At 44.7% G+C, this 16,005-nt stretch overlaps 1 protein-coding gene across 2 annotated transcripts in view; it reads left to right on the forward strand.

The window, feature by feature from the left end:
* CRTC1 (CREB regulated transcription coactivator 1) overlaps positions 1-16,005 on the forward strand; it is a 44,070-nt gene that overhangs the window by 7,706 nt on the left and 20,359 nt on the right. For both annotated transcript variants that reach the window (XM_065699823.1, XM_065699822.1), the window contains exons 2-4: positions 10,847-10,963; positions 15,102-15,239; positions 15,916-15,977. In XM_065699823.1, the coding sequence (XP_065555895.1) occupies positions 10,847-10,963; positions 15,102-15,239; positions 15,916-15,977 (317 nt within the window). The remainder of the gene's footprint in view (positions 1-10,846; positions 10,964-15,101; positions 15,240-15,915; positions 15,978-16,005) is intronic.

The raw sequence follows: 16,005 nt of genomic DNA on the forward strand, positions 1-16,005 counted from the left end.
TGAGGATTGTTCTTGTTGCAGTCTTTTAATTACAATTCCACAAGCCCCTGTTCATCTCTGCCACCTCGGTGGCATTGCTCCACTAGTGAGGGAAGAGCAAGAGTACTATCGCCAATATTGCAGAGGTTTCCACCAGCCTGCTCGGATTCACGTCTTATTGACCTTCTCTTTGTAATTAGATTTGTCTCCTGTGCAGTAAAACAATCACCTTGTAGCAGCATTTTGCATTCGAAGAATTTGGACTCTAATGGCAGATACTTTTAATACCCAGAGAATTGTCTGATGCCTCATTTTAAGAGCTGCAAACATTTTCTTGAGCTGTAACAGGGGGGTTTAAGGATGAGCTGCAGCTGGAGGAATTGGAGGGAAGAACACGCTGCAAAGGCCACGGTGGTTCAGGGGGCTGCTGAAGTGGTATCTCGGTATCACAGACTGAAGGTCAGTGGAGTGATTTTCTCTGGTGTGAACCAACAGGAGCCTCAGCAGTGGGTAATTCACCTTTTCTTCTGTAGCACCAGGCTTTGAAGTGATGCTGCTGTGCTGGTGGGTGCTGTCAGGGCAGAGCTGGGCGCTGCTGCACCCCAAAGGGTGCAGACGTGCCCCGCTCTGCTCCTTATTTCCCAAACTTGTGGGGTTACATAACTGAATTTCCATTCTTTAGCTAAAAATACAAAAATGGAGCATAAAAGCTATTTTTATCCTACTTAATGAGGGCATCTCTGCTTTTATTTCATCTTTTCAGAGGCATTTCAATAGGAGGAATTGGGATGGTTGAGGAACTTTTTTTTGTAGAGTGGACGTAAAGATATGTTGGGCTGCTCAGAATGAGTATGTTCTTTAAAAGTGTACTGTTAGCTAATAATGATCATGACAATAAAGAGATTTTGAGAGTGTTGTGCTAGATTTAAACATAGCAAAAAGAATTCTTTGCCTTTTAGATAGCAAATAGTCAATGAGCTTCAAGTGCTCAGTCCTCTCTGGTGTGTTATATTGAATTATCAGCCACATCCAGGCCTTACTCTTTTTGGAAACCCTTCCAGGGCAGCAGGGTGGCATTTTCAGAGCTGACACGAGATCTGGTTTGTTTTTCAAAGCAGTGCAAATCAGGTTTGGTTCATATTGGAGCTTAGCTTGGCTCTCTGCCCAGTGATAGAGCACAACTCCGAAGAATAGTCACTATTTTAAGTCTGTAGTTGTGCTGTATCCTGTTTTTACTTGCTACTCAGTTGTGACTGTTAAGTTTTAAACACTAAACCTTTGTTCACCAGAAATAGCAAAGTGTTTTTAAGCACAAGTGACAGCCTGGGTATTAAATGGTATTACTTATTGTTATGACTTTATTTATTCAAGTTCTTCCACGTGTGTTCTTACTGATTCTTTGCCCACAAACCCCAAAACAGCAAATAGTTAATTTTTTGAGGAAAGTTAAATGCAGTTAATGCCTAAAGAAATTCTGCTGGTGCAAACCAGAAATCAAGAGTTAACAAATAATACCAATTGCAGAGTTAAATGCTGCTGCTTGCTTCCCTCTCCCTCCCTCTTTCACACAAGTTAAACTTTCTGGTTTGTTCTCTCTGGGTTCACAAGAAAAGGGTTTGTGATTTGAGTGCGGTGTGGACTTGGGGGGGGTTAGGAATAATAAGTGTACGTTGGGGGGTGAGAGCTCTTCACTTTCACATGAATTCTAGAGGACACCTGGGGGATTGGTCCGAGGCCGTGTGGAGTTTTTATAACCCTGTTTCCTCACGGTTTTATAGCTGAGGCAATCTGGGGAGTTGGTTGCAGCTCCTGAAGGAGAATCTAATGGTGCCTTGGAATTTGTAGATGACTCATAACAGGACAAAACAATCCAGTTAAGTGATTTGAGGTCTTAAATAATCTCAACAGGAAGGTGAAGAAAACATGAACTCATGAGTAATAATTGGCTCTCTTGGAGTGCTAAAAGTGCAGTGATCACTAGTGGGCAGGGATTCACATGATTCCCCTTGAAGCTTTGCTGATCAATATATAATATCTCAGCTCTTATGAATGAAATGTGTTTGCCTGGACTATAATGGTTTTAGCAAAGCTCTATTACAAGTTGGGAGTTTATTTGAAGTTGGTTTCTAGTAGTGACACTTTGCGCCTCAGCTCCATGGGCTCAGCTTTTTGGCTTTGCTTTTTCTCCTGTTCTCTGCCCTGGTCACCAAGGTGGGTTTTTGATGAGGAAGAACCCATCATAATGGCTGCACCTTGAAATAGGGGCAGTACTTTGCTTTGTGAACAAGCTAGCTGCAAAAATATGGTGGTTTTAGATAGTCCCAAAACTGAACTGCTAGGAATACCTTCCTCAGGTGGCTAGCATTGGCATAGAACTGCAGATCCTCATTTCCTTTTTCATTTTCAAAGCACATAATCATTCAGGACTGCCTTAAGTTTGAAGAGGTTTCTATGCAGCTTCAAGGGACCTGCGCCAGTGTTTGGTAGTGTGCACCCTTTGAGATCTCATGGTTGTACCAGTAAGCAACTGGGACTGCAGCACGTGTGTGATGCTGTCAGATAACCTTTAAGCTTAATGAGGTTTATAAAACCTCAAGTTAGCTATAGTGTTGTCCCCTTTCCTCTGACGAGCAGTTTTCATTACTCTGATGATGAGAACCCCTTCTTCTGATTGCCAGTTTGTTTCTTCATGGCGTCTGGAGAGAGCTCCTGTTTCATTTCAAGCTCTGGCTCCATGAAATGGTCGGGGAGGATTCTGCTTCCCTTTCCCTCCCTGCAGATCCTGGTACTCAGTTCCTGTGAGCAGAGACAGGCTGGTTCTGGTCCTTGAATGTACCACCTCCCGATTTGTTAGCAATTTCCGAAGTCTTTGAGAAAATTTGGGCATTTTAGTGCATGGGGAAACCCCTCAGACCTTGAGCTGTATATTGGGTAGGGGACTGTAGCTGTCCACTGGTCAAAGTCAAGTGCAGTGCTGGCCTTGTGTGTGCAGCTCTGCTTTGAGTCAAGAGTTGGTTGTGAAGTGTTTCAGTGTGGCAGAGACAAAGCTGTTGCTCTTCTGTGGCTGCTAAATTCCGACAGAGTCCAACAGATTCCTTCCCTAAGAGAAAAAAAAACCAGCAAAAATGCATTTTTTTCTTCTCTTTCCTGAAATCTCTGTTTTTAATGGCTATGTTTGGCCACGCTGCAGAGTCTGTGTCCTGACACATCCATGTGATAATGGAACAAATACTTGAAAGTGACTTAAATGACAGTTATGGTGATGGAAGAGTAAACAATGATGTAGCAGTTCTAAGAGCAGGGGTTCAAATCCAGTTCATACCATATGGCTGGAGTTTCTCGTGGTAATTCTCACTTAGTTTGTAGTAGACGCTTGGCTTCCTGTCCTGGCCTGGGAGGATGCTCCCTGCAGTACCTATTGTGCGAGGGTGCTGATAGCATGAGAAGGCCAAATGTGATTGGCAGAGGCAACAAGGGAAACTTCTGCTCTGCTTGTCCACGCTTCTCTGTTTCCAGCCAGTGCTAAAAACTTCACTTTTATGAAAATAAAAACATCCGAAAGTTAAAAAACCCCCCAACAACCCATTGCAAAACATTTTGTTACAGAGCTGCTGATGGAATGCTTGCAGTCCCAAGTGACCCAGACGGAGCAGCTGCTATCACTGCGGATTATACCTTTCCTCTAAACTTCAGACTTCATTTCCTTTAGCAGTCTTCCTGGAGGAACAGCTGTGCATTTGGATCCACTGCTGCTGTTGGATCAGTATTTGAAACTGCAGGAAATAAGTTACTTGAGAAATCTGTCTTGATGGAGTTTCTTCCTGATTGTGACAGCCCGAATGAGAGAAATGTAAGGGATTCTCTTCTCTTTTCCTTTGATAAATGAGTCTGTGCAGTCTGTCTCCATTAGGCAGGAAGAGTTGTGAAGCAGCTAACTAAGCTCCTTCTACTCCAGCATTACTCCCTGAGCTGTGTTTGCGTCGTCGTTGCCATGAGGGGTTGATCACACAGAAATAAAAGCGCAGTGTCACTTGCTTTGCAGAAGGCATGTTTGAATGTGTTCTGGTTTGGAGAGGAACACACGTTTGGAAAACAGGTTTGGGAGTTCCCTTTTCATATCTGCGGTGTAGATTAACTTTGAGGGGCCATAGAGTGCATCCCTCAGTGTAATTCCAGCTAGTTTCCAGCTCTGTGGTCAAGCCTTTTCCTAGAGAATCAGTGTCTTCTATCAAAGAAGCTATACCTTTTCCTTTATGTTAGGCAGAGTAGCTTTAGGTGCTCTGAAAGACATGGGTTGACATTGCCAGGTTTATATCGCTGTCTTACCAGGACATTCTTTGGGTTGAAGAAGAGGAATGTCTGTCACATGCACACTGCAGGTGCTCAGATGGGAGGGCAGGTGTTGATGTCATTGTAATTCATTGGAAAATGAAAGATAAAGGCTACAATTGCAAATAGACACCCATCTCTTCTTCAGGCACCTATTCAGAGAGTGCTGGCTCTTGGGAGGCTGTGGAATGTCTGGATTTAACCATGTGTCTGGATTTAACCATGTGTTGCTCTGGGCTTTGGGGTGCACCAGTCAAACTCTGGTTTGCTGGTAGGATAATGAAACCCCCGGGGAAGTGCTCCACACCTCGCTCTGTGAGGGATCTGAGCCCTTCAAAACCACTGGAATCTTTACAGTGTTGTGATGAAGCCTCATTTTATAGAAGGATCACTAAGATGCAAGCAGGAAAAAAGAAGTGAATGCTTTGAACGTCCAGTTTGTGGTTGTGGGGTGAGCAAGTTAAGAGAAACCAAGCTAACCTCCAGAGATGTTTTTCTGCAAGCTCAGCTGCTTCAACCAGAGTTCTTTCAGGTCATAAGAGGCCTGGTTCAAGGAGAGGGGCAAGGCTGTAGCTTGTCCCTGGGGAAGAGGAGGCAGGCAAAGCCTTGGGCCCATTCTGCATGGTGCGATCTGCTCAGTTGTGTTACAAAACTGCATCCTGCATTGCTCATGGAACTCTGCTAATAATTTTCTGTGTCTTCTCATTACTGATATTAATTTTAGGATCTTGGCTTTAATGAGTTTGTTTCTGGGTCTGGTGATGGAGAGAGGGACTGGCACCTGAATACCTGCTATAATTAACCAAATGGTGGCTCACATTTAGGTTTTCTTTTCCTTGGCGTACCAGGATTCTCTTCTTACTGATCTGTGAATCCTTTCTCATTTAGTGAGAGAAATCTAGACAGCTTTCATGGACGGTGGGTTTAGTAAATGAGCAGTTATTTTGATGTAGATGATGTTAGGAAGTGGCTGAGTAGCAACCTCAAGAGTTTTCAATTCAAACTCTAATCCACTGTTGGGTATTAACAGAAGAGGGTTCGTGTGAGGGGAAGGGAGGAGTCAAACTCTTTGGTGGTCAAAGCAGTTATTTAATGGCTGGGTAGTTTTTGGCAACTTGGACACAAATATAAAGAGCTCTTTACATGTAATAGTGGATGGTAATAAGGAGAGTTTTAGCTGGCAGCTCTGTTGCCGCTAAATCTAAATGCAATAACTGTGAATCATTAAACTGATGTTAACTTATCTTTCTTTTTAAGTCTCTATTTGCTTTACTTATCAACATGAGGATTGTGAATGGGAAGAAATCTCCCTTTGAAGAAAACACTTCCACAGGGATTCTGCTGAGTAACTGACTTGTCTCAGGGTTTGTTTGACGTGGTGTTTAATATCACACTGGAGAAACAAGCCAGATGAGTGGTTTGGGAGCATCCCAGCCTCCTGCTTGCTCAGGAAAGCAGCAGAGTGGATGCTTGACCTGGAAAGTTTCTCTCTCGCTGCCCTACCTGCGTAACTTAGGAAGTCCGGTTCTGAGGATAAAAGGGCACCTGGTCCCTACTGTCTGTCTTTGGCTTTACTGTAGAGGCCAAAAATAGTGATATCAGTGCCTTTTCAGAGACCTTGCTACCAGGAGTTGGGTGGTGAGTTCATTCTTAGCGGGAGATCAGAAAATAGCAGCGACGTGTTCCTGAGGGTGCCGGATGAATCCCACTCAGTTTAAGACCTCTGGACAGCTGTCTGTCCTTTCCTGTGGCGGGTCCTGCCTCTGGGTGCTTCAGGAGAAAGGCTTCCTGAGAAACTTCAGACGTGACCAACGGGAGGCTTTGAACTGATTTGAACCAACAGGATTTAACTAATGCAGCCTCTAAAACTTCCAGTTAATCCTTTAAACAGAATTTAATTTGCAATTAAGCTTTAATACTGCATTTTTCATTTTAATCTACACTTGTTTTTGTGCTGAGCGGCCTGAGCATGCAGGAGAGAGCTTTCTGAAGTGCAAAGCTACAATTCATAAGAAAGCTTGAGATGAAAACTGCAAGCGGCAGCAGAGCTCTTATCGTGAAATCTTACTTCCTGTATTCATCAGATCTCTCGGGGGTTTTTATCAAACGGACACTCCACCCTTTTATTACAGTTATGGGAATCAAATCCTTATGTATTAAAAAAGGGCACTTTGACAGAAAGGATTCTGGGGGCTGGGGGCTGAATTCCGGTGTCGGGTTTGCCTTTGGCAGTGAAGCGCTGTCCAGAAGTTTGTAATTGCCCTGGATTTTTTTGGGGAAGAATTTAGAGAAGTTGAAATGTTGGATTTTAATAAATGCTTCCTTTGATTCCCATCTGCATGCTCTGGACACTTAGGAAGTCTGTAGGAAAGCTGGATGTCCTTTTAGGGCCATGTTTCTCTCCTTTAGTATTACTGTTTTTAATTGTATAACTTGAATCTCTCCATACAAACACAACTTTATCCAGCAAACTTTAACCCAATCCAAACAGAACAGTTCAGGTAGTTCATACAAGTGCTTGTGTTAGATCTGATAGTGTTGATTCTCACCAGCTGTGTGCCCAGTTCCCTTCACCACAGTAAGGTGCTGTCGTGTTACTCCGCTGTGAGCTGAGGTTAGGATGTAATTGCTTGCAAAATTCCTGATTGCTACATGGGAAGGTGATGAGTCCCTTCCTGCTGCTGTGAAGATGCTGCTGCTGTTTGCAGATTGTTGCTCCTGCACTTTTGCAGAGATCTGTTGGTTTTAGTGTCACTCTAAATCTGGTGAACTGACGGTGTGTCAACCTTTCAATAGGGGAACGTTTCCAGCTCTTCCAGACAACTGCTTGTGCAGAACTATATGGCTTTTAATGCTTACATTGGACTTCAGCTTAAGATCGTCTTGTTTTTCTTTAAGTAGCAGAAGAGACGTGCTGGTGGAAGGGAAATTACCGATTCAGTTAGGATCTGTCATTTGGGAAACACGTCTTCTGAACAAGAATGCCAAGCAGGAACAAAATGGTTTAACAAGCGAAAGCTTTTCCTTTGCCAAAAACTTTCTCAGGAAAGACCTGGGATATTTAACAGTATTTTCAGCTGTCAAGGAGCTGTTATCTTGGCCACATAATACATAAGTGGAGAAGCTGTAATGTGGAGTCACTAAGTTCTCGTGGTTCAAGAAATTAACGTATCTGCTGAGCACTAAGTAATTCATTATCATACTGCACTATCTGAATTCGTATAGAAAGCGAGTTGCCACTAATTGAATGTAAGCCCAGGAGATGAAGCTGGAGTTGTCATGAGAGTTGTTAACGTTTGAAGAGTAATCTGAATTTTTCTATTAAGAAAAGGCTTCTTCCTTTTTATTTCTTCTAAAACAAAACCCCACAATCCCCCTCTTCAAACCCAACCCCAAGCCCCAGATTGTGCAATGTACTTCATGTACCTCACAAGGTACAGGAAGAAGCAGAAGTGTTCATTTTAGTCAACAACCAATGTCTCTTCTCATTTTCAGTGCTGCTTTTCTTTGTGCATAGGTCCCCTTAGTAAGCCTCGAGACTCCTGAGTTACCTTAAAGCATGACAGTGGAATTTGCAGGTTGTTTTTTGCTGATCCTCCGCATTGAAAAACATGAGCTGATTTTCCTTGGAGTGACGGTAATAACATCACAGTATTTCCAAATGCTTTCTGACCAGCTACAGAGGTGGAGATGTGAGGCGCTTCCAAGCTGGGCTGCTCTGCTTGCACTTGATCTTCACAGATTGCAAGTGGCAGTTGTTGATGGTCTCCAATAAACTGTGTAGTCTGGGGGCCACTCAGTGTTCAAAGGCTGAAGAGAGGAGCAAATACAGATCTGCATGCTGGTGTCATGATACATGAGAGCAATAACAAGCAATCAGTTTTGTTCTTTTTGGCACAGGTCTCCAGAAGTGTTTATCGAAGGTAATGTTCCTAAAATTGATGATAGAGCGAAGGCACTCAGTGAGCCCGGTTCTGAGAAGTGCTGTAGTTCTCAATCTCGTGTGTTTCCTCATTCCCATGGTTTAACTGCAGTGGAAAGACAAATGGTTGTGACCTCCCTTGTTACATTATGCTTCGAGGTAGGTATAGGCTGGGGAAGGCCAAAGCATTAAAAAACCGTAAAGCAACACCCCCTCCCGGGTGCCTTATAGTTGGTTCTTTAAAAGAACCCAACACCTGTTGAAATAGTTACTTCAAGGTTTGGCACAAATCCCAAGCAAGCCTTTTTTTAACAACAAAACCATATGTACAGGCCAGGCGAAAAGCACAGCTAGTTCTGATGTTGTGCTTTTGGGGATCTGCAGCTCGGAGTTCGAGGGGCTGTGACTCACGCAGTGACACCAGCAAGGAGCGTTTCCCTCGTCCCATCTATTGCTGGGTTGTGATTGCGTGTCAAAAGGTGGCACAAGCAAAGCGGGGGGGGCATTCCTGCTTTCCAGGTGGAATCTCTGAAGCGTTTCGTACAGCACACTGTGAATGGTTTCTGTCTTTGGGCTGAGGGGATTTATCTGCCCTTTTGTTAAGACAAAACCCCATGAGCCACTTTGTGAGTGGGCCCTTGCCCAAATAGCTGAGGCTCCTGAACGCGCCCCTTCCACTGAGAGGTGTCATCTCCAAGAGTTGTGTTGTGAGTTTTGGCTTAATTCAGTCCCTCAGCTGTGTGTATATTTGGAAATTGGTGGCTTCCAGGGGAGATTCTGTGAATTAACGGTATTTGAGTTGCTTTCCTAGGGATAGCTTTTAAAGAATACTCAGGGTGATCTTGTTTTCTCCTCCTCTCTTCAAGGACTGTCTTAATCCTAAGTGTTGGCATGATCTAGACAAACCAGTCCCTTTTCTCTGTGCTGTCTCGGTGCTATCAGTGTGCAGTGTGGTATCTTCACTGTCAGCACTGCTCAGCATCTCTGCCTGTGTAAGTGCTGGCTTATCAGAGGACTCATTGTCAACACGGAAAGCACCAGCTCTTCCTTCCCTTCGCTACAAACATCTTCACTCAACCTCAGGGCCTTTGTGGTAAAGCTGTAGAGGCAGGGCCACTCCTTTCCATCCTGCCATTTCCTTTGCTTGAAGAAAGTGTAAAGAAAAGAACCCCCAGCTATGTAAATAGACACCCATTTGGGGTATCCTGCTTTTTCTAGTGCTTTTCCCAACTTTGCTCTTCAAAATCCTGGCATTGTGAGGGAAAGGCTTCGCGTTGACTTGAATGAAACTAAAGCAGATTTGTTGATGTACACACAACAGTACCTTAGCAACCAACCTGCATCTAGTCCAAGATCTGAACATTTAGTCTTTAAACAATTCTTTGCTACCAATCTAGGAATGTTCTTGCATTTCAGAGTGCAAAAACAGCCAGTTGATATCTAGTGAGGAACAACATACATTATAAAATACGTACTCCTCCACAGTGGGAGGAGAGGGCCTTATGTAAGCTCGTTTCTTTGCTACTTTAAGTGTAGTCTCTTGAGTCCTTGGAAAAATGCATCCTTGGGAGCAGGGCTGTTGGGTTCAGATGGTTGCAAGTTCTGCTTTATCAGTGTAAACCAGGGCTTTGGTGCCAGTGTGGAGTTAAATCTAGATGTGATGAGTGAGAACAACAGACCTGAATGAGAAATGGGTTTAAATATTGATGCTACTAAACTAAAAAACAGAGAGAGGCCACTGATAATAGATGAATCAAAACCTGCAGCTCACTAAAGAGTTGTTGAGCAGTGCAGCCTTCCGAAAGAAGTGACAAGGAAAATAAGTTGACACTTGAGTAGAAACAGCAGCTCTCTCTTGCATACCTTGGACACCAGCAACGTGTACAACTATGGGATCGCTTACTGGAATATTCTAGTAGCGAGGTGCATTCAGCACTGAAGGGTGATCCCTGGCACTAACTGAACCTTTGCAGAGTGTCACGTTTAGTTTCCTGTACACCTGGTCAGTAAGGAATTCTTCACTGATTTTCTTCGATTGGTTGGGTTGTCTTTGAAATCCTGTGTCTCTGCCCTTCCTCCAGGGCTTTTCCTGGTGCAAGAAGCCAGAACTCTTACTTAATGGTGGAAAGCTACAACTTGCTGTAACATCTCCATCACCTGGATTGCTAGAAGGTTGAGCATTTCATTGAACAGTATCCCCAATACCCTAAATGAAGATGACTTTGATTTGTGTCTCACACACATCAGCGGCTGGTTCACTTTGATGTTAGAGCCACGATCAGACTGAGATGGGTTCTTACGCCCTGGCTTTCAGGAGGGCAGGTGACACAGAACCGTGTGGTTTCCCGTGGTGGTTATTTGTTGGAAATGAAATATGATTGCTGACTATGAAGTTGCTTTATCTCCCATCTCTTCACACTATCACACAAGACCTGAGGTGGCAGTTTGCCAGCTGGGCTTTGCAGAGGAGGTTGACGTTCACTCGCTGAAGCTGAGTTCATGCTGTTTATAGATGGTGTCCGTTCTCGGTGGTAACGGACATGCTGTCGAGTTGAGTCACTTAAACCAGCTGAAATATAAATGAGTTCCCCTTACATTTTCCTTCTCTTCTTTTAGTTACAGCTGCAGAAAACCCAATATTTGCAACTGGGACAGAGTCGTGGCCAGTACTATGGTGGGTCACTGCCAAATGTGAATCAGATTGGGAACAGTGCCATGGATCTCCCCTTCCAGGTGAGTTGCTTTCTTTGTGTAGGGTGTTTCTTTGTGTTGGTTAATGCTGTGTCTGGATCTATTTTTGCCTCACCTAGGAGATAGAAGCAAATAATGCCAGGTGATGTGGGAAACACAGTGGGGGTGCGGAAGAAGGTACCCCCCCAGGTGGGGTGCATGTTCCATGGAAGCGATGCATGGATTTTGGGAGAGGAGAACGGGAATGGGACACAGACTGGTATCAGAATAGTCCGTTTTCTTTGGGCTGGCTGAAAAGTAGAAGTAGGGAAGGAAGTACTGGCTTTACTTTCCCCTGCTGTTGTGACTCCAGAGGTAATGCACCACAGAGAGAAAGTCAGTGTTTCCTGTGAATGCTTTGCTGTTAGTAAGCATGTTTGGACAAAAGATAATGTACAGGGGTTAGGATTAGGTGATGGATGCTTTTGGGACTCCTGATTTCTATAGTCATTTGATTTCGGGTACTCGGAATAATTAAAGTTCCTGCATTAGTTCTCTTTTTTTGAGTAGTAACATTTACATTTTCCCTCATAAGGATGTGGCAGGAATAAAATGTTGCAGTTTGTGGGTTTCTGCTGAAGACTGTATTAATAAATACAGAGAAATAGATGACATCCTCTAGCTGCCTTTTGAAATCCATGTAGGCAGCTGAATTGGTGGAGGTTAAAAGCTGGAGTCTTGTGCAGGAGGAAAACCAAATGGCTATTTTAATCTGGTTGCCTTCAGGGAACACAGTGCTGGGTTTGTAATGTCACGGAGTCCTGGGTCTGACTCCGTGAGGGGCTGAGCTCTTCAAGGTTTTGTCTTTGGTTTCTTGGCAAGAAGGTTCATGGTTCCTGTTCTTTTCAAGCAACAGCATTTCAGTATTCCTGTGCTTGATGGCCGTTAATGGCAGTTATTCCATAGATTCCGTTAGCCCTGGAACTAACAGGGTGAATATTTAAAGATTTATGAAGTGACTGAAGGACAAGACAGAAACAACTTGTCCTTAAACTCCAGGGTTTGCACATCCCCCAGAAAATACCCAGAGGTGATCCTGTTACAGATAACAATGATGACAAGTGAAAACATGAACCCATGTATGTGAATCAGGGCCGAATCTGGCCAGGTTTTTCAGTTTCAAGCTGAAATAGGATGAAATTGCCCGCAGATACATGTTGGAGCAGGGGAAGCCTGTCTGGTTGCCTCTGGTGGAGTGTTAGTGTCTGAGAATGTTGGTTCTTTGCATTTGCAGCACAACGGAGCTGTGGCAGAAGCCTTTGGAGCAGTTCCTGTCTCTTTGGTAAACAAGCACTTAGGTTTGTGCAGATACGTATCTGGGACTGGAGTGCTTTTGCCCAGGCAGATACGTATTGGAGCACCCGTTACACTTTGCTATGCACAGTATTTATTTGATTCACCCTCCCAGCTCCAAAGGAGGCCTGGTCTGTCACATAAATACAGGTTTTGCCGTGCATCCCAGTTTGGAACATGCATAAGAAGCTCTGTACAGATTCCCTGGACTTGCTGTGGTCTGTCATGTGGTTACTTCTGGTGTATGGGGGATTCATTTGATGCAGACGGTGGTTTATTTGCACTGTCTTGGCCTGTGATTTAAGCAATCTCCAAGCATGTGCTCTTAGCCTGCATGCTGAGCTCCATTGGGAAAGGCAGAATGATGACCCAATGCTGCTTGTCACCAGGAGGCACTGAGATGTGAACTGGCAGCAGGTACCACTCCCCTCCTACCCCCTCAGCCACCTCACTCATTTTTACCTTGGAAGTAAATGTCTTGATAAATCTTAAAGGGACACTGTTGCTTTAGAGCTTTTTCCTTCCTGTCTGTCTTTTTCTCTTATTTTTCAGTGTTTTGTGGAGTTTTAGTTCTGATCTCAAATCCTTGAATGTCTCTTAGGGGCGCAACGCAGGTCAAATTCTTAATTTTCCGAATGAAGACTCTGAGCATCCAAATCCATGCTCAGATCTGCTCTGCTTTCAAAATCACAGCTTTTTACTCTGATGAAATACCAGGTGCCCTGTGGGGATGGGGATTGCAGTGAAGGTGTATTCCCTGGTCTCTGCTCCAGAGGAGGTTTCCTGGGATGGTCGCTGGAGGTGATTGCCATTGTCTCAAGTGTTTGTTCTTTTCTGATTTCCATAAACAAGTCAGGGATTCACTTGGGATCTTTGTTCCTGGGAAGCCAGAGAACAGCATCACCCCCAAATTCCTTGCTCTGGAAGTTGTTGCCCAGTGATGGGGCTTTGTCCATGTTTACTTGTGCCTGTGTTGCACTCACATTGAATTTTTGTTGTGGCTTTAATACAGAAATGGTACCAAAAAAGGCGAAAACTTAAGTGCTTGCATTCAGCTCTTTGTCTGTACACTCACATGCATTGGCTTTCTTTGAAATTCCAGGTGAGCTCTGCATTCTGTATGCTCCAGACTGGCTTCTCCCTTTTTAGCAACACTGTGGTTGAGACCACTGGCAGAGGAAATTGCTTTTCCTGTTGACCTTCCAAGCACGCATGTGTTTGCAGATTTTGCTGCCTTTTGGGGTAGAATTGATGCAACAACAGGACAAGGAAGAGTTTGAGACCTTTTGTTGTTGCTTTGGAGCTACAAATACACCCAGTTCTCTGTGGTGCCAGTTAGGTAGAACCAGATTGTTGTTCAGTGTTTGCAGCAGAGGTTAAACCAAGATGTTCTAATTTAAATGACTTAAAATTGAGGTGCTGTGACTTGAGGTTTCTAAGTCAGCAGACAAGGAAGTCAGACTTGCTAAGGAACTGGAGCAAAACACCATGATCTTAATGGCTGAGAGAACAGTAAAAAGTCACTGTGCTCCCTTCCTAGCCCCATGTTGACTTAAGCAATATTCTGCTGCATATAAAGTGTTGGCCCTGAAACGAGCAAATAAACACCGCGGCCTCTTTGCATCCGTTGGTATTAACCCAGGCTGTGTGTGCCTAGAGGGAGAGGAGACTAATATTTGCTGACTAGAGAAGAGTTTTAAATAGTAGAAGGACTTTAGAAAGTTCTTACAAACCAAACATTGAGAAAGAACTGTGAAACTTGTTAGAAATCCTCAGTGAAACAGCCCAAACCGGACACTTGGGAGAGAAGAAAAGCAGCAGAGACAAAAGCTTGACATGGGAGCCAGATGGTTCTGTGGCTTGGCAGACAGGACAGTGCATTTGCCACGTGCAGCACCTGAATGGAGGAGGAAAATTTGGATTTCCAAACAGATGGTGTTGAGGGACTCAGCAAAGCTGTTCACATTGGCAAGCACTGGAAGGCTGTGGAGCCTTTTTTCCCCAAGAGACCCATATATTGCTGTTGGAGTGGGACCATTTGGTACTTCCTTTCCTGCCCCACAGGTATTCACTGGGAAGGGCTTTTGAAAACACAGGAGTTTTTCAGTTTTGCCTGGGAATTCATCTTCCCTGTCCCTCCTCTGCCGTCCTCATGCTCTGCATTCACTTACTGACAAGTGAATGCTCTCCAGATAATGGTAGTGACAGGGCTCAAAGTGGAATCGACCCACCCAGGTGCAGCCTGAGCAAGATGAAAATCACTTACTGGATGCTCCAACTTTTTCTAGACAGAGGAGGAAGGAAACTGCTTTTCTTTTAATTCTATCAGTGTCCCCTTAAAATAATCACACTGAGAGGAGGGGTGAAAGGAGGCTCTGAGAGAACGTGGCGTGTTCTGGTGAACGTTAGGCTCACTGTGCATCTCCTTCCTGCATCTCCTGCCCTTGTAGTTGAAGCTCTGGTTGTCAGCATGTTCCTTCTGGATGCATGCTGCATGCTGCACCGAGGGAATGGACCCAGCAGTTGTCAGGAGGCTCCTGCCACGCTCACAGTGGTATTGCAGAGCTACAAAGGCTGGAGAGCAGCGCTGATGTATGCCAGGGCAGGTCTAGCATGGTCTGCCTCCACTTGTCTCTGATCTCTGTCTGGAAGAGATAGCCTTAGTAATTGCTTTCCATGGCTATTATGAAAGTGATAGTGAAGGAAACATGTACATGGTTACACTTGCCCGTATCTTTTTTGAGTTTCATTCCTTAGAATAACACAGCCTTGCATACAAATGACTGGGGGCTGGGCAGACTGCTCCTGCGTGTGGTTTTCTGCTTCTAATTTCATTTGTGTCTCTCAGACTCCTTTTCAGTCCTCGGGGCTGGACACAAGCAGAACAACTCGGCACCACGGGCTGGTGGACAGAGTGTATCGTGACAGAAACCGCCTCGGCTCCCCGCATCGCCGCCCGCTCTCCGTGGATAAACATGGAAGACAAATATCCTTTGGCTCAGGAGCTGGCAGGGACACCCGCCCTTTCCACAACATCACTTCCCAGTTCTTACGGTTCCCTTCTTCCTCCCTCCTCACCTGTCAGCAGAGTTGCTTCCCATCTCAGTTAATATCACCTGCTTTTGCTGAACTGTGACCTAGTCTATAAATACATACTACTCTGCGAAGTAAGCATTTACCTTTCTCAGTTTCCCCAGCTCTAAGTGGAGATACACCCAAAGCTGAGAGGGACTGAGATCCTTGGGGTGATGGTGACAGCCAACATGGCTTCACTAAGGGCAAATTGTGCCTGACAAATTTAGTGGCCTTCTACAACAGGGTTACAAGGTTTTGACAAGGGCCTGTAGGGACAGGACAAGGGGGAATGGCTTTAATCTGCCAGAAGAGAGACTGAGATGAGATCTTAGGCAGAAGTTCTTCCCTGTGAGGGTGCTGATGCGCTGGCACAGGTTGACCTGTGGCTCAGACATTGCAGCAATCCAGATAATGCTTTGAGGGTCCTTTTAAAGTCAGGTTGCTCCCCATAAGGAGACTGCTTGCCTTTCCCTTGGGAGCGCAGTGGTTCGGACAGGGTCATTTGAATTACTCCTTAGGAAAAGATCTCAAATAGGCTTCCTCCTTGAGTGAGCAAGTGCTGTTCTTCCCTTAACTGCTGGAGTCACGTGGACAGCTGTCCGTATGGCACTGTGTATCTGTCACCTCCCTCAGACACAAGCTGGAGAAGGTTGGTAGCACAATTGTCTGTGTTCTCT

Source organism: Lathamus discolor, chromosome 21 (assembly GCF_037157495.1).
Source record: "Lathamus discolor isolate bLatDis1 chromosome 21, bLatDis1.hap1, whole genome shotgun sequence".
NCBI lineage: Eukaryota > Metazoa > Chordata > Aves > Psittaciformes > Psittacidae > Lathamus > Lathamus discolor.